This window comes from Urocitellus parryii, chromosome 5 (genome assembly GCF_045843805.1).
Source record: "Urocitellus parryii isolate mUroPar1 chromosome 5, mUroPar1.hap1, whole genome shotgun sequence".
Lineage (NCBI taxonomy): Eukaryota > Metazoa > Chordata > Mammalia > Rodentia > Sciuridae > Urocitellus > Urocitellus parryii.
Window position 1 is genome coordinate 3,447,360 of NC_135535.1, and position 21,932 is coordinate 3,469,291.

General features: G+C 61.8%; 1 protein-coding gene across 1 annotated transcript in view; it reads right to left on the reverse strand.

The window, feature by feature from the left end:
* The window catches only part of Gramd4 (GRAM domain containing 4), a 97,930-nt gene that overhangs the window by 17,434 nt on the left and 58,564 nt on the right, over window positions 1–21,932 (reverse strand). The window contains exon 4 of the mRNA XM_026394363.2: window positions 2,333–2,453. Within this exon, the coding sequence (XP_026250148.2) occupies window positions 2,333–2,453 (121 nt within the window). The remainder of the gene's footprint in view (window positions 1–2,332; window positions 2,454–21,932) is intronic.

A 21,932-nucleotide genomic window follows, 5' to 3' on the forward strand; every position in this document is an offset into this window, starting at 1 on the left:
GGAGATCAGGGCAGGGCCTGGGTGGGCCAGACCACAGGCTAGCCAGAAGCTTCCAGGAGCTCTGGACCCTGGACAGTCAATGTCTACTAACAAGTCGGCCCAGAGGGAGGTGAGTTCCTGGGGGTTTCTTAGCGACTAACAGAGGTTTGTGTGAGCATCTCCGCCGAGTTTCCACGGCAGCTCTCCTGAGCTGCCCTCCCCCGATGGCCCAGTGCCACCCACTCCCCCAAAACCTGCTCTTCCCTCCACCCCCTACTTCAGGTTTAAAGAAGGATCTAAACTCTCACCCTCATGTAAAGCAGGGGAGGGGCCCCATAGTGCTTCTGGGACCCTCAATTTTACTTCCTGGGTCATGACCTGCATGTTCCTCTCTGCCCACTACAGCTGGCCCTTCGTGCCTCAGAAGCCACCCAGGCTGGGCACACGCACCACCCAGGGGTGCTGGCAGGTGGGCAAGTGGAGGTGCTGGTGCTGCTATGGGAGCAGGGACACAGGTCAGCTGAGAGCCACCCAGAGCCACCAGGGGGCGCTCAGCCCCCAGGTGAAGCTGGACGGGACGCTCTGCAGCAGGGGACGATGGCACCCTGGCTAGTGGGTGAGAACACAGTCCCATGCCCAGCAAGCGCCTGAGTCTCCGTCCGCCCCTGGGTCTCGCAGCCTGGGTCAGGCCCCTGCCACTCCCCTGCACAGGGCTCAATCCCAAGGATGCTCCCTGGACACGGCTTGTGTCTGGTTTGGGAAGGGCGCTGACCTCACAGCCATGGCAGAGCAAGGTTGGGTCACTCCTCCCCAGACAGGCCCCAGTGACCTGTAGGAGGCCCCGGGGAGCCTGGGCTACGGGGGAGCGTGGCCTGATGGGCAGCACCTGGACACTCCTCCCAATGCAGCTCCGCAGAGCAGACACCGCCTGGAGCCCAGAGGGGGAGCGGCATCTGGCACCACAGATGACCCTTGGTGCTGCCACCCAGGGACAAAATCCTTCCCACAGGAAGCCAGGGTCTGGACAGGTGTCCCCAAGGGAGAGGTGTGCCACCACCGCTGGGAGCAGGTCCCTCAGGTGGCGCCGGCTGTGGGCAAGGGTGGGGTGGGCAGTGCTGAGGGTGCGGGTGCAGGAGGCGGGACCAGGGCCACTGGCCTGGGTTCTCCAGCCTCATCCTTCCGGCATTTTGTTTTAATATTTTTAGTTGGTGGACGCAAACCTTTATTTATTTACTTGTACGTGGTGCTGAGGAGCGAACCCAGTGCCTCCCGGTGCCAGGGGCTGGGCGGAGGACGGGCTGGGGCTGTCGGGACGGGCGGGGCTGGTTCTGTAACCTGCAGAGCTGCTCTGCCATGCTCACCAGGTGGGCAGAGGTGTGGTGAGCAAGGAGGCCATGAGCCCAGGGGCAGCTCAGTAGTGCCCGGGCCCAGGTCCAAGGGCAAAGGTCACTGTGAGTAGCCCACAGGAGCCAGGGCACGGGGTGGGGTGAGGGACAGCTAGGATGGGGTGGACACGGCAGGCAGCTCTGAGCTGCTGCACCTAGTGGGGGCTGGGGAAGCCAAGGTGTCCAGGACCCATCTTGGGGCCACGGAGGCTGAAAGTGTCGGAGTGGGCAGCGGGGCCTGGAAGGGGAGCAAGCAGGGGAAACAGGTCCCGGGGGTCCTGAGAGGCCTGGCCAGCCTCCTGGGGCCAGCCCCACAGGATGGCACACCTGCTGGCCCAGGCTAGGACGGGGGTGCCGGTGTCTCTGCAGGCCCCACACCAATGTCTCTTAGTCCTGCCCTGCCCGTCCCTGCCCGTCCCTGCCCGTCAGAGCCTCCTGGTGAAGGTTCTGTGCCCAGGCCTGGGTGGTGACAGACCTCCACTCACAGGGAGAGGGCCACCTCAAGGGTCTGAGCAGGGCTCAGCTCCAGGACCCTGCCCACCGAGGAGAGGCTGCCCACGAGAGTCTGGGTTGGTCTTTCCCACAGGGCCCATGTGCTGGACGCTTGGTCCTTGGTGGGGATGGGGGACAGGTAGGGCCTGGGGGGTGCCTCAGGTCTCAGGGGCTGCTCTCAGAAGGGAGTAAGGTAGCTCTCGTGGGTCTGACTTGGCTCTCGTGAGAGAGTTGTTACAAAAGAAGTCAGCCTTTCTGACTTCCTGTCTTGTGATGGGACCTCTTTCTGGCATGTACTCCCACCACACAGCATTACCAAGAGCTCCTCACTGGAGCTAAGCCGATGCCAGCACCATGTCCTTCACCTTCCAGAACTGTGAGCCCAACTGTGAGCCCGGGGAAGCCTCTTTTCTTTGTAAGTACTCAGCCTCAGGTATTTCATTATAGCAAGAGAAACAGACTAATGCAAGCATTACCTGGCCTTCAACACCTCCTGCATTTTCTGTTCCAGCTCAATTCGCCGCTGCCGCTCCCGCTCCAGCTCCTGCCGCAGCATCTCTGAGTTGGTCTCTTCTCGCAGCTTCCGGAGCTCTTCCTCTGTGGGGGAGAGAGCAGCCAGTGACTAGCACTCATGCCCCATGACAAGTGTCCAGACCCCATTTGCTCTCACCTGACGGGGCAGCGGCTTTCCCCTGGGGTGCTCAAGTAGAAGGAGCCATTCACTGGACGCCCCTACACAGTCCAGGACTTCTCTACGACGCTCAACGACACGCCAATCTAACCACAGGTGCATTCCACCGAGGCACTGCCACCCAGGGGCACAGGGGAGGACCTGGGCCTTGGCCGCCCACCCACAGGCCAACACCTCCGTGCAGAGGGCCCTGTGCAGCAGAGCAGCTCTGAGCCACCTTGTGAGGAGAACCCGTAACCCACGTGAGGTCACCAGGCAGGTGCCGGGGGGCCTTCCCAAGGGGCGGGACCTGGGCCAGTCCTGAGTGAGGCGGGAAGGGGACAGCAGCGGGTGACAGACACGGGGACCAGAGAGGAGGGAGCGTCCTGCTGTCCCCAGCACAGAAGGAGGACGCTTCACCATGACCCGCTGCGGCTCAGGAAGACACAGAGGAGAAGCCCACAGGACCCAACACTCAGACAGGCCAGGAGGTGGGCAGGGGTGTGGGGTGGGGTGGGCAGGGGTGTGGGTGGGCAGGGAGGTGGAGTAGACAGGGGTGTAAGGTGGGCAGGGGTGTGGGTGGGCAGGGGTGTGGGGTGGGGTGGGCAGGGGTGTGGGTGGGCTGGGGTGTGGGGTGGGCAGGGGTGTGGGGTGGGCAGGGGTGTGGGGTGGGCAGGGGTGTGGAGTAGACGGGGTGTAAGGTAGGCAGTGGTGTGGGGTGGGCAGGGATGTGGAGTAGATAGGGGTGTAAGGTGGGCAGGGGTGTGGGGTGGGCAGGGGTGTAAGGTGGGCGGGGGTGTGGGTGGGCAGGGGTGTGGAGTAGATAGGGGTGTAAGGTGGGCAGGGGTGTGGGGTGGGCAGGGATGTGGAGTAGATAGGGGTGTAAGGTGGGCAGGGGTGTGGGGTGGGCAGGGATGTGGAGTAGACGGGGTGTAAGGTGGGCAGGGGTGTGGGTTGGGCAGGGGTGTGGGGTGGGCAGGGGTGTGGGTGGGCATGGGTGTGGAGTAGACAGGGGTTTAGGGTGGGCAGGGGTGTGGACAGGGGTGTGGGGTGGGCAGGGGTGTGGGGTGGGCAGGGGTGTGGGCAGGGGTGTGCTATGGGCAGGGGTGTGGGGTGGGCAGGGGTGTGGGGTGGGCAGGGGTGTGGGGTGGGCAGGGGTGTGGACAGGGGTGTGGGTTGGGCAGGGGTGTGGGTTGGGCAGGGGTATGGGGTGGGCAGGGGTGTGGGTTGGGCAGGGGTGTGGGTTGGGCAGGGGTTTGGGGTGGGCAGAGGTGTGGGTTGGGCAGGGGTTTGGGGTGGGCAGGGGTGTGGGGTGGGCAGGGGTGGTGGGGTGGGCAGGGTGTGGGATAGACAGGGGTGTGGGGTGGGCAGGGGTGTGGGGTGGGCAGGGGTGTGGGTGGGCAGGGGTGTGGGTTGGGCAGGGGTGTGGGGTGGGCAGGGGTTTGGGGTGGGCAGGGGTGTGGGTTGGGCAGGGGTGTGGGGTGGGCAGGGTGTGGGATAGACAGGGGTGTGGGGTGGGCAGGGGTGTGGATTGGGCAGGGGTGTGGGTTGGGCAGGGGTGTGGGGTGGGCAGAGGTGTGGGTTGGGCAGGGGTTTGGGGTGGGCAGGGGTGTGGGTTGGGCAGGGGTGTGGGTTGGGCAGGGTGTGGGATAGACAGGGGTGTGGGTTGGGCAGGGGTGTGGGGTGGGCAGAGGTGTGGGTTGGGCAGGGGTTTGGGGTGGGCAGGGGTGTGGGTTGGGCAGGGGTGTGGGGTGGGCAGGGTGTGGGATAGACAGGGGTGTGGGGTGGGCAGGGGTGTGGGTTGGGCAGGGGTGTGGGTTGGGCAGGGGTGTGGGTTGGGCAGGGGTGTGGGGTGGGCAGAGGTGTGGGTTGGGCAGGGGTTTGGGGTGGGCAGGGGTGTGGGTTGGGCAGGGGTGTGGGGTGGGCAGGGGTGTGGGTTGGGCAGGGGTGTGGGTTGGGCAGGGGTGTGGGGTGGGCAGAGGTGTGGGTTGGGCAGGGGTTTGGGGTGGGCAGGGGTGTGGGTTGGGCAGGGGTGTGGGTTGGGCAGGGGTGTGGGGTGGGCAGGGTGTGGGATAGACAGGGGTGTGGGGTGGGCAGGGGTGTGGGTGGGCAGGGGTGTGGAGTAGACAGGGGTGTGGGGTGGGCAGGGGTGTGGGCAGGGGTGTGGGTGGGCAGGGGTGTGGGGTGGGCAGGGGTGTGGGTGGGCAGGGGTGTGGGGTGGGCAGGGGTGTGGGCAGGGGTGTGGGTGGGCAGGGGTGTGGGGTGGGCAGGGGTGTGGACGGGGTGTGGGAATGGGCTTGGTTGGGGATGTGCAGGGGGTGGAGATGGGCAGGGGTGTGGGTGACGGACAGAAGGAGGAGGGAGAACAGGTGGATGGGTGATGGGGGGATGGAGAGCCTCTCCTTCCAATACTCCCCACTGGGGGACGCCACAGACTGCTGAGGCTCAGCCAGGATCACAGCCTTGAGTGACAGGAACTTATCCCCTCCCTTGGGGCACCCCGGCATCCTGGCAGGAAGCAGAAAGAGCAGCAGCCTCCTCTAGGAGAAGAGAGGCTGGGGCAGCAGAGGGCCTGAGCAGGACTGCCCGGGAGGGGAGGGGCTGGGCAGGTTTCAGTCAGAGGGCACGGGGCAGCTGTTAGTCCACCTGAGGGCCCTGGAGTCCTCCCACAGGCAGGGGGAGGGGCGGTCAGCAGCCTGGGCTCCCCGGTCCCACTTAGGCCCTTGTGGGGAGAGGCCAGGGTGGTGGACGGAGGGCCTCAGCCCAGGCATTCAGCATGGGTGGCAGAGACACGCTCGCAGCTGGTACCCAGGACCCAGACGTGGGGTCTGGGGTCTGGGCCACAGGTCCGTGTGTCTGCTCAGGCTCCTCCCTGCACCTCAGGTCTCCCCCATTCCTGCTGCCCACCTGCGCCAGGCAGGGACAGGAGACGGGCGTCTCCTCCTCCTCTGCCCCCCCGCTGCGTGCCCCCCTGCTGCCCTCCTGGCGCTGGTGCAGGTGACACTCAAAACACGAGATGGAAGAGCTCAGGGAAGCAGAGAGCCGATGCCTGCAGACACCGGCTCCCTGTTTCTTCTCCAAGGCACCTCTGGCCCCACCACGGGGCCAACGGGACGCTCCCTGCCCCCTGGGAGGTGCAGCCTGTGCTTTGGGGACAAGTCCTTTTCCCACACAGCTGTTCAGGTTTCACGGGGCCATTCGAGGAGCTGCTCTCTCTGAACCCTGCAGCCTGCTGGTCCACATCGGGGTGCCCATGAGCCCAAGGTCCAGGAGCCCAGCTGCTGCCCCCTGCCCGGCGCAGGCTGTGTGGTGCACCGAGCACTGCCTGGCACGTGGCCGCTGGGCTGGACGATGAGAGCAAGAGGACCACCAGCACGGCCAGCTGGGGACAGGGGGCGGGGAGGAGCCAGGCGGGTGGGGCCCGGGCACAGCCCAAAGCTGAGGGCTTCTCTGAGGAGCGCGTCTGCCCAGCCCCACGTGCCAGGAGCCTTCGACACTCCTGCATGGCCACCTAGTGAGCAGTGCCTGGGAACACCTGAGCTGCGCTCCAGGGGCCCCGGGGCAGCCCTGAAGACCAGGGGCTACTTTCTCAGCCAGCAGGGCCCTGGCCAGGGAGGCCGTCCATCCCAGCCCCAAGGCCCCTGCAGCCTCATGGAGTGCAGATGCCGACACCTCGGTGACCACATCCCCCTGGCTGAGCTCACCCAGAGGACTCAGGTCAGCCCTGCCCTCGGCCACATTCCCCACACCCTGTGGCCCTGCGGATGGCACAGAGAAGCGCGACAGCGCCCACTGCTGGCAGCGGAGCTGTGGGAGGACAGCCCTCAGCAGCAGCCATGGCGCTGGGCACACGGGCAGCCTGGCGACCTCCAGCACCTCCCGCCAGTGGCCTCCAGGCTGGCTCCCTGGTGCCTGGTCCTGAGGCCTTTCCTGAATGACCCCACACCCCGAGTCCGGAGACCAGCTGGGGCTGCGCACCAGCCCCCCAGGGCTGCGGGGTACTGGGAGCAGAGACATGAAGAAGGGGCATCGGACGGATGGCTTCAGAATGCCTCCGCCTCCTTCCTTCTTACACGATGAAATACCTGGGTGACTGTCTCAGCTGCGGGGGAAACACAGGTGGCAGGCCCACACCACACTGACGGAGGTGGCAGCACCAGAGCCAACAGCGGCCACTAGCAGCAGGCCCCCCGGGCAGAGGCTCCGTCCTGGGAGCTCGAGGACTCCGTGGGAAGAGGCCCAGGGGCAGAGAACACCCAGCCACTGGGGCTGGGGTACGAGGGAGTGGCATCCAGGCCCAAGGGACAGCCCCCTCAAGTCCCGCAGACCCAAGGAACCCCATCACCCCAACAAGGACAACGCCAACCAGGAGGAAGGCCCTCCTTGAGTTCCGACAGCACCTGGATTGCAGGGACCCTCACCAGGCAGTGACGCCGCAGGCTCAGAGCCTGGAGCCACAGCAGGCCAGGGCCACAGGGGGAGGCCTCCTGGCAGGGCAGGGCAGGCAGCAGGCGAAGGCAGGACCGTCCACAGACACAGCGGCAGGCAGGCCCGTGACCCTGACGACACCCACGCGAGGCCCTCGAGGTTGGGTGCCTGGGACCGCCCGGAGAGCAGAACAGAGGGGGCATCTTCCTGGGGTGACCTGGCCATCCCGTCTCCAGGGTGTCCTCCTGTGGAGGCCAGGACCAACCTGGTCCCCCACCAGAATCAGCAGGGGGCAGGCGTGGGTCCAGGTGACTGGTTAGCCTCTGTTTTGATGGCAGAGACCACCCCAGTCCCACCCAGGGACCCCCAGGGCTGAAAGACAAAGCCCTTCCAGAAGGGAAACCCACAGGGGACGGCAGTGGCCTGTGCGGCACAGGACACTCCTCAGACCGGAGCTCCGACCATCACCTACTCTGTGAGTGGGAACAGAGGGCCCTGCGGAGAGGCAGCCGCCCGCTGCTGGTGGTCAAGTGAGGCCCTCGCTAGCCTGGAACCCCTGGGTAGGACGTGGAGGGGTTCCTGGGAACCGAGCCACTCCCGCTCCTGACCACCTCACCAGAGCCAGAGACACGGCCTCAAGCGGAGACCCTGAAGCTCAGGCCAGGGTCAGCACAATGGCCCAGGCTGCCCTCCAGGACAGCTGTCCAGGCCAAGCTTGGTCGAAGTGGACCAGGGGAGAGGCCAGAGCTCAGCAAACCTTATGAAAACATTTAGGCTTGCTGAGTGCTGGCATCCACTCCCGGGGTGGACATCTGGAGCCGGCAGAGCCCGCCCACACCTCCTCCACAGCTCCTCCCCCCGGTGCCTGAAGCCCACAGGGCAGCTAGGCAAGCTTGGAGCAGACCCGCCCCAGGTGGCCCGAGGAGCTGGCCCACTCACAGGCAGCTCTACCTGGCTCTCCTTGGCTGTGGCTCCCTAGGGACTGAGGACCAAGGCCCCCGACCTGCTGCCCTGGCCCCACGGGGCAGGTGCACACTGCGGGTGAGGTGAGCCAGGCTGCTCAGGTGTTCACACGGGCCCCTAAGTGTCCGTGAGCCAGCACACGGGCAGGAAGCTGCTGCCATATCCCTGGACACACGCCGGCACCCAGGGTGGGCCTACAAAAGGGAGGCTGCAGCTCCTCCTCGGGGTGCAAGGGGGGGATCCCCGAGGCAACCCAGGCCCACAGAGAAGGGGACAGCAAGCACAGGCTCCCGGTGGCCTGCTGCGTTTCCCAGTCTGTGTCCACTTGAGCTGAGCCCAAGCCTGGAAGGTTCCTGGGGAGGACTTCCACCTGTCCCTGCTGGCTCTGGCCCTAGGACCCAGCCTGGTTCCAGAAGATGACAGAATGAGGGGAATGGCCGGAGGGCAGGGACAGGTCCACAAGTGCTCACACACATGCCAGAGACAGGGGGACAGCTGACCCCAGGGACGCTGGGCTGGGCTGGTGCAGAGGACGTCGGTCGGGGTGGGGTCACGGGGGGAACTCAACAAGCTCTAGGCCTGACCATCTGCAGGGCCTCTGCCCTAGCACCTGGCCTGGCTTAAACCAGAGTTCCTGGGGACACTGCCCCAGAGGATTCAAGGGCACTTGACAGTCCTGTGCATGATGTCCCCTGGCACTGTGTGACACCCACTGATGTGTATCTTCACTGGGAAACACTGGGCCCAGCTCTGTGCAGGGACACGGTCAGGGAAAGAGGGGACAACACAGTGCCAGGGCAGATGTCCAAGTGGGAGCTGGAGAACAGCATCAGGGACGAGTGGCCCCTCTCAGTTAGATCTTACCAGACCCTGCCTGGCCCGCTTGGTGGGCGGAGCCATGTCCCCGACAGGAAGGGACCCTGTCACCTTGAGGGCCCTTCCTCGGGGAAAGGCACACAGCAGATGACAGTGAAGAGGGCCTGGGCCTCCCTGCTGCCCACTGAGACGGGCACCCCCCAGGGCCCTCTAAGGCCACCTCCCAGGACCCTATTCTCAGCCATCAGGCCCCTCCTGCAGTCCGACATAAAGCAGGGGCTCAACTGAGGCTCACTCGAGCAGCAGGTGGACCAACCCACTGTCCCATCAGCCGCTGCAGAGACCCCTGGGTGGGCAGGCACCTTGGACGTGTGCACTCAAAGCAGCTGCCTTCCACCGTGAGAGCCTGGCCTGGGGACACAGCGCGGAGCTGCTCGTCCCACAGCGCCTCCACCCTCCACCCAGGGCAGAGGGCAACACCTCATGGGGCGGGCCTGCTCCAGACAGGGCGGCTGGGCAGGGGAGGGCCGCCCATCCCACATCCCAACCCCCAACGACCCCCCCAAGGTCAAGGCCGCCAGACACCCTCTCTCCAGCACGTGCACAGGAGGAGATGCCTGGCTCCTCCCAGCGCAGGGGAACAGGAAACCACATGTTCCTGGCGGGGCCGCCCCTGAGCGCCCCTTCCTGCTGTCACTAAATCATGAAAGGTCATCTCGTGACTCACCATGTAATGGAACGTTGGCCAAAGCCTGAGCCAGGGAGGCCACACCAGCCCCAGAGACAGAGGTGGACGGGTGTGGGCACAGTGGTGCCCTCCTGAGACGGACGGGATGCCGTGAGTGTGAAAGGGCACATGGTACCCCAGGGACCTCAGAGAGGAGCCCAGGGTCCTTTCGCCTGCAGCTCCCAGCAAATGGGCCTCAGCCCTCGCTGTCACCGAGTGCAGGAAGCTAGCGCCCACTGTCGAAGCTGCCCTCCTCCCACCTCGCCTGAGCCCTGCCTGGGCCAGCAGGCCGGCTGGCAGCCTGGCAGACCCGTCTCCTCCCACTGGCCCAGCAGAGCGGAGGTTCCCACCTTTTCCTGGTGACACAAGAGCCAGATAAATGAAGCCAGCAGCTTTCTGACCACTGTCTCTAGTCTCTCGTGTGTGTGGGCTGGCGCTCGCACACAGGCTCTCTCTCGCTCTCTCTCTCTCTCTCTCTCCCACTGAGCAAATGGCCCCCTGCTGAGGCCCAGTGTCTCCCTCCCAGACTCAAACAATGAGGCGACCCCAGGCCTGGCACTGAGGCCCGCCTGCTGCCAACAGTGACATATTTAGGTCAGATGCAGTGCACAGCCCCACCATCCTGCCACAGGACAAAGGCAACACAAATGCTCATTTTTGGTTTTTCTTTTTCCTCTTGAGTAGGAAATAAGATTTCTTGCCAAGTGGAAAGGACTGCTACAGGCCAGGGGCTCACCGGCCTCCTGGGACCAGCCCCCGGGGTTCTATGTGCGGGACACCCTCCAACCATGAGCTGACGGTGGCACTAATAGTGCCCTGCCTCCGTCTCCGCGAGCCTGGACCCAGGTCCTGCAGATCTGGGGCTGCTGCCGAGGCCCTGGGCTCTGCGGGCATCCACAGCTTGGGGCCTCCACATGCTCTCAGCTGCTCATGGACACCAAGGATGCCAGCCAGCCCACCCATAATGGGCAGCCCCCCACCGACTCAGGCTCCTGCTCCCTCCGTCAGGAGCGAGGTCCCCCAGAGCAGGGTGCAGGGGAGCGAGCCCTCCCCCACCTCCTGGGGCTGCTGTAAAAAATCACCACAAAGAGGCAAAATTGATATTGTCAAATGGCCACACTACCCAAATGCGATTCCAATTAAAATCCCAATGTCATTCCTTATAGAAACAGAAAAAGCCATCATGAAATTCATTTGGAAAAATAAGAGACCCAACATAGCCAAAGCAATCCTTAGCAAGAAGAGTGAAGCAGGTGGCATCACAACACCACACCTTCAACTATACTACAGAGCAATAGCAACAGAACCTGGCATGGAATTGGCACCAAAATAGGTATGTAGACCAATGGTACAGAACAGAGACTAACCCACATAAATACAATCATCTCCTACCAGACAAAGATGACAAAAACATGCACTGGAGAAAAGATAGCCTCTTCAACAAATGGTGCTGGGAAAACTGGAAAACGATATGCAGCAAAATGAAACTAAACCCTCTCTCCCCCCATGCACAAAACTCAACTCAAAGTGGATCAAGGACCGAGGAATTAAACCAGACCTCTCACCTAAAGGAAGAAAAAGTAGGCCTAAATCTCCATCAGGTCAGATTAGGCCCCGACTTCCTTAACAAGACTCCTAAACCACAAGAAATAAAACCAAGAATCAACAAATGGGATGGATTCAAACTAAAAATCTTCTTCTCAGCAAAAGAAATAATCAGTGAGGTGAAGAGAGAGCCTGCAGCTTGGGAGCAAATGTTTGCCACCCACACGTCAGACAGAGCATGAGTCTCAGGACATACAAAGAACTCAGAGCATGAGTCTCAGGACATACAAAGAACTCAAACAACCAAACCACCCAATCAATAAATCGGCTAAGGAGCTGAACAGACACTTCTCAGAAAAAGATATACAATCGACCAACAAATATACGAAAAAAAATGTTCAAAACCTCTAGTAATTAGAGAAATGCAAATCTAACTGGTGTGAGTAGTTTAAAAAGCTACTCACACCAGTTAGAATGGCAGTTATCAAGAATACAGACAACAGTAAGTGTTGGCAAGGATGTGGGGAAAAGGCACACTCATACATTGCTGGTGGGACTGCAAATTAGTGCAGCCAATATGGAAAGCAGTATGGAGATTCCTTAAAACTTGGAATGGAACCACCATTTGACGCAGCTATCCCACTCCATGATCTACACCCAAAGGACTTAAAAACAGCATATTATAGTGACAGAGCCACATCAATGTTTATAGTGGCTCCATTCACAATAGCTAAACTGTGGAAGCAACCTAGATGCCCTTCAATAGATGAATGGGTAAAGAAACTGTGGTATATATACACAGTGGAATATTACTCAGCAATAAAAGATAATAAAATTATGGCATTGGCAGGTAAATGGATGGAGTTGGAAAATAGCATGCTTAGTGAAGTAAGCCAATCCTAAAAAAACCAAATGCTGAATGTTCTCTCTGATAAGTGCCTGCTGATCCATAATGGGGGGTGGGCATGGGGAAAATGGAGAACTATGACTGGGCAAAGGGGAGGGGAAGGAGGGGGCATGGGGGCAGGAAAGACAGTGGAATGAGATGGACATCATTGCCCTAGGTACATGTGTGACTGCACATATGGTGTGATGCTACATGGTGTACAACCAGAGAAATGAAGTTGTGCAGCAACTGCGTACGATGAATCAGAATGCATCCTGCTGCCATATATACCTCATTAGGGTTAATGAACAATAAATAAATATATATAAAATCGCCGCGGACTTAGTGGCTTAGACAACACCGCTCTTCCCTTACAGCTCCAGAGACCCAAAAGGGGTCTGGCTGGGCTCGAGGCGAGTGTGGGGTCGCTCCGCTGCACGACCCCTTTCCTGGTGTTGCCCACTTGAGAGGCACCTACAGCTCAGGACCCTGGCAGCAATGACATCACTGACTTCCGACCCCATGGCTACCTCTCCTCCTCAATCCCTCCCGCCTCCGTCTGAGGACCCCTGGGACGACTGACCCAGGTGGTCTCTGGTGGATAATCCTGGGCCATCTCCCATCTCAGACCAGCACGTCGTCACCTCAGCACGCCCCTCTGCTGGGAGGTCCCACTCGTGTTTCAGCATCAGCACGCAGACACTCACAGGCCACTCTGCTCCACTCTCTCGAGACACCATGCAAGGTGGAAAGTCCCTGGTGGCCGGGGAGGGGGCAGCCCTCTCCGCTCCCCGGCCCACAGTGCACCTTCTGTCCTCCAGCCCCTGGCGTTCTGAGGGTCACAAAGCAAGGAGCCTCCTTTACCAGGCTGGCTGTCCCTCCTGGGGTGCACAGACCCCAGCTGTCCCTTTGTCCCCACTGCCAGCTGTGCCACAGACGCACCTGCAGCAGGACTCACCAGTACCGCACCCGCAGCCCTGGAGAGACACGCTCATGGTAACCTCTCTGGGTCAGCGGTGGCAGAATGTCACCAAGGCGACGCTTGCAGGTGGGCCTTGTGTGACCTTGCAGTATACTCAAAGACCACAGGCCAGGGACTCCTGCTCTGCCGAGACCCTCTGCCACTTGTCCTGGGGCAGAGACATATGGGAGTTCAGAGTCCAGGCTCCAGCTGCCTGACCCTACTCCCCACACAGGCCACATTACGCCAGGAAGCTGCAGAGGTGGGCACTGCCCACGCTGGCCAGCAGCTAAGCCACAGGTAGGGACCACGGTCAAGGCCGCCACCCAGCACTGTGGGCTGCAGATGCTGTCACATCACAGGCCGTAGATCACGCGGGGCAGCTCCCAGCCCAGGGGCCTGCTCCTCTCCCAGGGCCTGGTGCTGGCCTGGGGCTCTGCGCACTCAGGTGACTTGGTTACAGACAGCTAAGGACAGTCAGGGAGCCTGCAGGAGGCCAGGGCAGCCAGAACCCCCAGTGCCCAAGGATGTGCCCCCAAAAGAAGACCTGAGGCACAGCTCAAGTTGGGCTGCACCGACACGCACCCAGCAAACCAATCCACTCTCCAGGAAGGCAGGATCACCCAGGTGCATGGCCCCAGAGGGAAACCGGGACGGTCCCCGAGGGCACAGGAGCACAGTCAGGGGGCACAGTGTGACCAGTGAGAGGTGGAGGGAAGGAGGCCAAGGCGGTCTGGGCCTTGCAGCAGTCGACAAGCCAATCAAGTTCTGGTGGCACCTCTGAGGGACACTGAGAAGGGGTCGTCCCAGCCCTGCACACAGGCTCCTGCCTCCAAAGGGTGGAGCAAATGAGGCTCAGAGACCTGAAGTCGAGAGAGATGCCCAGCAACACTGTGCACCAAGCTCACTCGGTGGAGGCTACGGGAAGCCCCGGGAAGCTGGCTGCCAGGCTGCCACCAGGCCCATGCGCAGGCCTCACCCCAGGGTCTGGAGGGAGAAAGGCGGGTGACCCGCTGACTGGCACCCTCCCCACCATATTCTGATCTGAGGGGAGGCAGAGGAGACGCCTTGGCCCATGCCCACCATGGGCCCGGGCAGCGCAACGGCGGCTCTACCCACCACCCTGGGCTCAGCGACACCCAGCCCACAGGGAAGCTGGTGGGAGGAAGGAAAGCAGCTTCAGGCTATTTTTAAACCTGCAAAAGTAGAACTCCGAAGCAGGAGTCCTGCCGGCACACCACTCCACGGCCAGCCTCAGCCAGAAATAAAAATCAAGTGATAACCCTTAAATAAACTCCTTCCCACCCAGCCCGGAGCGCAAACCCAAGAAACAGGAGGCTGCTCCCGGCCAGGTGGCGCGCGCACCCCACAGCCGGCTGGGCCCCACGCCTCCCGGACTCACTGACTCTCGGCCCCACTGTTCCTCCCATCACCATCATGGGCCTTTCTAGAAGACAAAGCCAGGCCCCCACACACAGGTACCAGGGGACTCCTGAGCTGAGCACACACCTGCACCTTCAGCCCCGGGAAGAGGCAGCTCCCCTCCGCCGGTGGCCCGGTGACCCACTCTGCCTGAAGGAAATGGTTCACCCTGGAACTACCTCCCTGCTCTGCCCACGTTCCCTCACATGCCCTCTGTCCCCGGTCAACTCAGCAGAAGCAGGAATAAGCCGTGGACGCTGCATAGACGCCACCAGGCAGCGCCTGGTCCTGGCGTGCACACCCCGCCCTCCAGGCTGCCACTCGCATGCCCCCAGAGAGCACTGCACCGTAGGAAACCATCGTGGGGCTGCAGGGACTGTAGTGCACCGAGATCTTGCCATGTAAAGAACAAGAAATGGGATCCAGGCCGGTGCTTTCACCCACAGGACGGATTACCAGGAATCGATAATGGCCTTTCAGGGCGAGATGGCGCAGGGCATCTAACCCTGGGGCCGGGTGCCGGGCTGGGCCCAGCACTGAGCAGGTGACGTGATCTGTGCTCCTCCTGCCCGGCTCCCCTCTGGCCAGGCACTCGGTCCCTAGCTGAGCCCTTTGGGCTGGTCCTGTCCCAAGGCAACAGGCTCTTTGCTGAACAGCCACCCACTGCTCAGTGTGGGCGGGGACAGGCAGGGACACCCTGCCTCCATTAGTGAGGTGAGGCCCCAGGCCCCGAGTGAATGGGCCAGCAGGGAGCAAAGGGACACAGAGGACACATGCACCTGGGATAGCATGGGAGCAGAGGGAGGAGTCGGGCCCTGGAAGGCCCCCAGTGGGGCCATGAAGGTGTGCCGGGGGGGGGGGGGAGGGTACGCCCCGTGGAGGGAACACTCCTTCCACCCTCTGCCCACCCTCCTCTCGTTGATTCATCCATCCAACCATTCGCACTCCCACCCACCCCTGGCTCACATGCTCACTGATCCGTCCAGCCAGCCATCGACCCCCTGCCCATCCTCCACCCCTGCACATGCACACACACCCCCAGATGTGCACCAAGCCCCAGGCGGCCAGGCTCTATGCCACAGGTAGGGTATCCACACTGCCCGTGAGTCCAGTCCATGGAGGAGACGAATGGGATGAACAAGGGTGCCCCCCAAGCTGGAACACTGGACATGCCGGGCCACCTGGCACTCCCCATGGACACCCTCTCTGCCAGCGTGGCCTCCTCTGTGCAGACGACAGTTTCAGCAAGGGACCCTAGGGAGACAGCAGAGGACAGAAGGCCACGGACCCAGGCAACTTCCTGGCCCCTGCCCACACCTCTGCAGTGCCATCTGGAAGCAGGCACACGTCCCCAGGCCCTCACAGCCAGGGGCTCATGATGAGCCCTGTGGGACAATCACTCAGAGAAGTCCCAGAGATGGGCGGGGGCTCCCCATTCAACTCCCCCCACGGAATTCAACTCTGTCTTCAAAAGCACCCGTCCACTGCCCACCCCACCCGGATAAGCCAGCAGGAGAGCGCAGACAGGGCAGCTCCTGGCTCGGCCCCTCGGCGCAGCAGGGGAGCACAGCAGGGAGGCCGGAGCAGGAGGACCCAGGCCGCACGCAGGCTGTGGGGCGGGACCGTGGAAGCTCTGGCATGGGGTCACTGGCTCTGTGCTCAGCACCTCCTGACCAGGGCCACCAGGAATCTCAGGGCTGACCATCCACAAAGAAGAACCAGAGCAGAGCTCACGGTCAGGAGAAGGAGCTGGGAGGGTGGAGGTTCTTCTCACTGGGTGCTGGGGGAGGGACCAGGGCTCACAAATGACAGGCAAGGGCCTCGCACTGAGCCACGCCACAGCCCCCGAAATAGGGAGCCCTGTCCCCAGTGCAGCAAGCTTTTAATTTTCTTGGAGCCAATTCCATCTTCCTCCTACACAATTCTGCAGGATCTGATGTCCAGTCCCGTTCTCAGTTGTCAGTCATCTGTGCATCCAGCCTGGTCCTACCTGGGCCTCTGCGTGTCTCCCTGGGGACAGAGCCAGACTTGCCAAGCCTCTGTCCCCGGAGGTTCACCTCTTCAGCTCAACGGCACTGAATCGGCAGGAGGAAGAGATGACAGAGGCCAAACCTCTTCAAGACATCTGCAGGCTGGGGGGAAGGGCAAGTCCAGGTGCAGCTGGACAAGCCCAGCTCCAACAGGCCTCGTGGCTGCTGGCTCCCAAGACCCTTCTGTCTTCAGAACGGCAACGGTGAGGTCTTCCTCACCTCCAACCACCCAGGCTGGCCATGCCGAAACTCGCCCGCCCCGCAGGCGCCCTCTCTGTCTGTGCATCCAAAGGACAGCCCTTCATGTCTGGGGCCACCCACCTGCTCCCAGGTTCCTGGAGGAGTCCTCCTCAGGGTGCAGGGTGGGGGCCGCCACTCGGACCCTCAGAGCAGGGGGGAGCCTCCTCAGAGCAGCATGGGGGCTCTTTCCAAGTCAGGATCCACCCACCGTGTGGGTGCCAAGGGCCCAGAGACGGGCTGTGGCTCCCTAGAGGAGCCTCTGCCAGGCCACCAGGGAGGTCCCTGCAGGCCTCCACGCCAACAGGAGGAGAAAACCTGGACCCCGGGGTCCTCAGCAGATCCATCCAGCAAGCAGGGAGCTCCGGGGCCTGGAAGGCCCCGAGGAGCGCGGCCCCTCTGAGATCCATGCCACACCACACTGCTCCTGAGCAGGGCTGCGTGTGCACCTGGGAGACGCAGAGCCCCTTCCAGAGCCCGTGCCAGCAGGAGGTCAACAGACGCACACTCATGTACAGGCTCAAAAAGCAACCAGCAGCTGGGGAGCGCTCCAGGATGACTGGAAACGAATGATGCTTTTGGTTTATTTATGGACTTCCTTAACACACCCAGGCCAGGGCGAAACGCAGCTCGCCCTCGCCTCTTCAGCCCAGGCCCTGTCTCCCAGAACATTTGTCCTCTTCAATATTTAACCACCCAAGAAGGCCGAGTGCAACCGGCCCTTTTCTCTCCTCCGTGAAGGGAGAGAAAGTGCTGCAGATAACTGAATGACCGCGTGGAGCTTACGGGCAGGGGCACTGCAGTCCTCTTAGGTGACTGTGTTCAACTGTCCGCTGACAAGTGGCAGAGACAAGAACCAGAAGCCTGAGTCCCCATGCGCACTGAGGGGCAGGGACAGCCAAGCAGCCAGGGCATCTTGGTGGACCCCAAGGTCACAGACGGCCTGCTCCTGGGGATGGAGCTGGAAGCCAGACCCTGCAGCCGACCTGTGGCCCCCGCCCTGCTCCCACCCCGGGCACCAGGCTCATGGCCGGGAGATGAGTGCCACCTGTGTCCTCAGGGGGCAGAACCTGGTCAGAAGCACCTGCCAGCACTGCAGCAGCCCAAGGCCGCAGACCCCGGGACAGGCCATGGTTGGGGAACAGGCGAACTGCCTCGAGGTGTAGGTGTGGTGTGCCCATGTTTACCTAAGGGATAAGATCAGATATCACCTGGCTCCCATTTACAAAGTCATCGCAAGAAATCGCTAAACAAATAACCCAATCAGGAAACAGGCAAAGAACAGGCAGGTACTCCTCAAGAAACTGCAAACACTGGAAGGCACCCTCTCCAGCCAACAGGGAAACGCACCCAGAACTGGCTAGACGCTCGCTCACTCCAGTCACAACAGCGATTCTCAGGAACATACGTGATAAATGCCGCAAGGACGCGGGGGAAAGGGGTGTCTCCTGAGGGAGGGACTGCCTTTTAGGGCCACGTTGGAAAGCAGTGGGGAGACTCCCCCAAACTAGGAAAGGATCCACACACGACCCAGCCAGCCCACTCCTTGGGATTCATCCAAAAGAGCTAAAGTCAGCCTACCATAGTGACAGAGCCACCCCAGTGTCACAGCAGCAAGTTCGCACAGCCATGTTGTGGGGCCACCTGTCAACAGGCGAAGGGATGGAGAAATTGTGGTGTAAAGACAAATGGAGCTTTACTCGGCCACAAGAAGAGGGAGATCACGGCATTCGCTGGAGATGGCAGGTGCGGTGAGCCAGACCCAGGAAGTCGAGGGTCGGGTGTCCCCTCCTACGGGGACTGGAGAAAACAGGGGAGGGAGGGAGGAGTGGGGAGGACCAGGTGGAAGGGAGACCAGGGGCAGAGGAGCAGCGGCGGAGCGGGAGGGGAGGGGAGTGGACCTCCAGGACCACGGTGCATGACACATGCGACCCCACAGGGAGCCCCACCTTCAGGAACAAGTGGAAGGACCCATCAAAGTGGACACAAGGAGGGGGAGAGGAGGCTGGGAGAGGGGGGAGGGGGGGAGAGGCCGGCGGAGGAAAGGGAAGTCCATGCATGTGCAGCCTCGGGGGACGACCCAGCTCTGCGTTCAATATGACGCTAAAAGAAAAGGAGAAAGGAAAGAGATTCAGCGGAAGGTGCGGGGCCTGCGGGCTTGAGGGGCAAGACGGGGTCCTGAGTTCAAGGCCAGCCTCTGCCCTTTAACAGGCCCTCAGTGACCTAGCAAAACTCTGCCCGAAAATTAAAAGTAACAAGGGCTGGGAGTGCAGCTCGGGTAGAGTGCCCCTGGTCAGTGGCATAAGCAGGGAGGCCGCTGGCTACCCACAGGGAGGGCGGTGTAGGTGAGGGAGCAGGCAGAGGAACTCTGGCTCTCTGAACACACCCCGACCTGGGATCCAGGTCAACAATTTGAAATCAATTCACTCCTTTTTGAGATGGAGCCTCACTATGCTGCCCAGCTGGCCTTGAGCTCCCGGGCTCCAGTGGTCCTCCTGCCTCCGCCTCCCGAGTAGCGGGGCCACAGGTGACCCCGCAGCAGACTGTTCCAGCAGCCGTAAGAGCTTCACCTTTGGAAAAGCTCTTGACACACGAGGTGGAACGAGACGGCCTCAGGGGCCACACGGCTCTGGACACTCTGGATGGGACGCGCAGCCTGCGTCTGTCTCCCCACAAGGCAACAGCACACAAGCACAAACTGAGGACATTCTACAAGTAAGTGACCAGCACTCCTTGAAAACCCCAAGTCAGGGAACAGACACAGCTGACCACTGTCCAGGAGAAAGCCCACGGAGCTCCTCCTGGGGGGCAGTGAGTCTCCCTGCAGCAGCCTGATCCTCATGCTCATCGACGACGTTGAGGACTGCGGTCAGGTGGAGACTGACCACCACGTCTGCCACTGACCATCAAGCAGGTCACAGAAAGAAAATACACAGGAGAACTGCTAGACGTGGGTGGGGAAAGGATGTATGGCAAGTGGTGGGGGAACCAACAGATGATGGATGGGTGGGCAAGTGGTGGAGGGACGGACGATAGCTGGATGCCGAGAGGGAGGGAGGGATGGGTGGGTGGATGCATGGACGGGGGATAGATGGGTGGGTGGGGGATGGGGGGATGGATGGGGATAGATGGGTGGGTGGCTGGGGATGGATGGGGGGATGGATGGGGATGGATGGGGGGATGGATGGGGGGATGGATGGGGATGGATGGGGATGGATGGGGGGATGGATGGGGGGATGGATGGGGATGGATGGGTGGGTGGAGGATGGGTGGGTGGATGGGGATAGATGGGTGGGTGGCTGGGGATGGATGGGTGGGTGGCTGGGGATAGATGGGTGGGTGGATGGGGATGGATGGGTGGGTGGATGGGGATGGATGGGTGGGTGGGGGATGGGTGGATGGATGGGGATAGATGGGTGGATGGATGGGGATGGATGGGGGGATGGATGGGGATGGATGGGGGATGGATGGGGATGGATGGGGGGATGGATGGGGATGGATGGGGGGATGGATGGGGGATGGATGGGTGGGTGGGGGATGGGTGGATGGATGGGGATAGATGGGTGGGTGGCTGGGGATAGATGGGTGGATGGGTGGGGATAGATGGGTGGGTGGCTGGGGATAGATGGGTGGGTGGATGGGGATGGATGGGGGGATGGATGGGGATGGATGGGGGGATGGATGGGGGGATGGATGGGGGGATGGATGGGGATGGATGGGGATGGATGGGGATGGATGGGGATGGATGGGGGGATGGATGGGTGGGTGGCTGGGGATAGATGGGTGGATAGGTGGGGATAGATGGGTGGGTGGCTGGGGATAGATGGGTGGGTGGATGGGGATGGATGGGGGGATGGATGGGGATGGATGGGGGGATGGATGGGGATAGATGGGTGGATGGATGGGGATAGATGGGGGGATGGATGGGGATGGATGGGGGGATGGATGGGGATGGATGGGTGGGTGGGGGATGGGTGGGTGGATGGGGATAGATGGGTGGGTGGCTGGGGATAGATGGGTGGATGGGTGGGGATAGATGGGTGGGTGGATGGGGATGGATGGGTGGGTGGATGGGGATGGATGGGGATGGATGGGTGGATGGATGGGGATAGATGGGGGGATGGATGGGGATGGATGGGGGGATGGATGGGGATGGATGGGGGATGTATGGGTGGGTGGGGGATGGGTGGATGGATGGGGATAGATGGGTGGGTGGATGGGGATAGATGGGGGGATGGATGGGGATAGATGGGTGGGTGGATGGGGATGGATGGGGGGATGGATGGGGATGGATGGGGGGATGGATGGGGATAGATGGGGGGATGGATGGGGATAGATGGGTGGGTGGATGGGGATGGATGGGGGGATGGATGGGGATAGATGGGTGGGTGGATGGGGATGGATGGGGGGATGGATGGGGATAGATGGGGGGATGGATGGGGATGGATGGGGGGATGGATGGGGATAGATGGGTGGGTGGATGGGGATGGATGGGGGGATGGATGGGGATAGATGGGTGGGTGGCTGGGGATAGATGGGTGGATGGATGGGGATAGATGGGTGGGTGGCTGGGGATAGATGGGTGGGTGGATGGGGATGGATGGGTGGGTGGATGGGGATGGATGGGGGGATGGATGGGGATGGATGGGTGGATGGATGGGGATAGATGGGTGGGTGGCTGGGGATGGATGGGTGGGTGGCTGGGGATGGATGGGTGGATGGATGGGGATGGATGGGTGGATGGATGGGATGGATGGGGGGATGGATGGGGATGGATGGGTGGATGGATGGGGATGGATGGGGGATGGATGGGGATAGATGGGTGGATGGATGGGGATGGATGGGGGGATGGATGGGGATGGATGGGGGGATGGATGGGGATGGATGGGGGATGGATGGGGGATGGATGGGTGGGTGGCTGGGGATAGATGGGTGGATGGATGGGGATGGATGGGGGGATGGATGGGGGATGGATGGGTGGGTGGCTGGGGATAGATGGGTGGATGGATGGGGATAGATGGGTGGGTGGATGGGGATGGATGGGTGGGTGGATGGGGATGGATGGGGGGATGGATGGGGGATGGATGGGGATGGATGGGTGGGTGGGGGATGGGTGGATGGATGGGGATAGATGGGTGGGTGGCTGGGGATAGATGGGTGGGTGGCTGGGGATAGATGGGTGGGTGGATGGGGATGGATGGGGGAATGGGTGGGGATAGATGGGTGGGTGGCTGGGTGGGGATAGATGGGGGGATGGGTGGGTGGCTGGGTGGGGATAAATGGGGAATGGGTGGATGGGGGATGGGTAGGTGGGTGGGTGGATGTGTAGTGAAAGAATAGATGGAAGACGGAGGGATGACGGTTCTCGAGTGGATGGTGGATGGATGGACG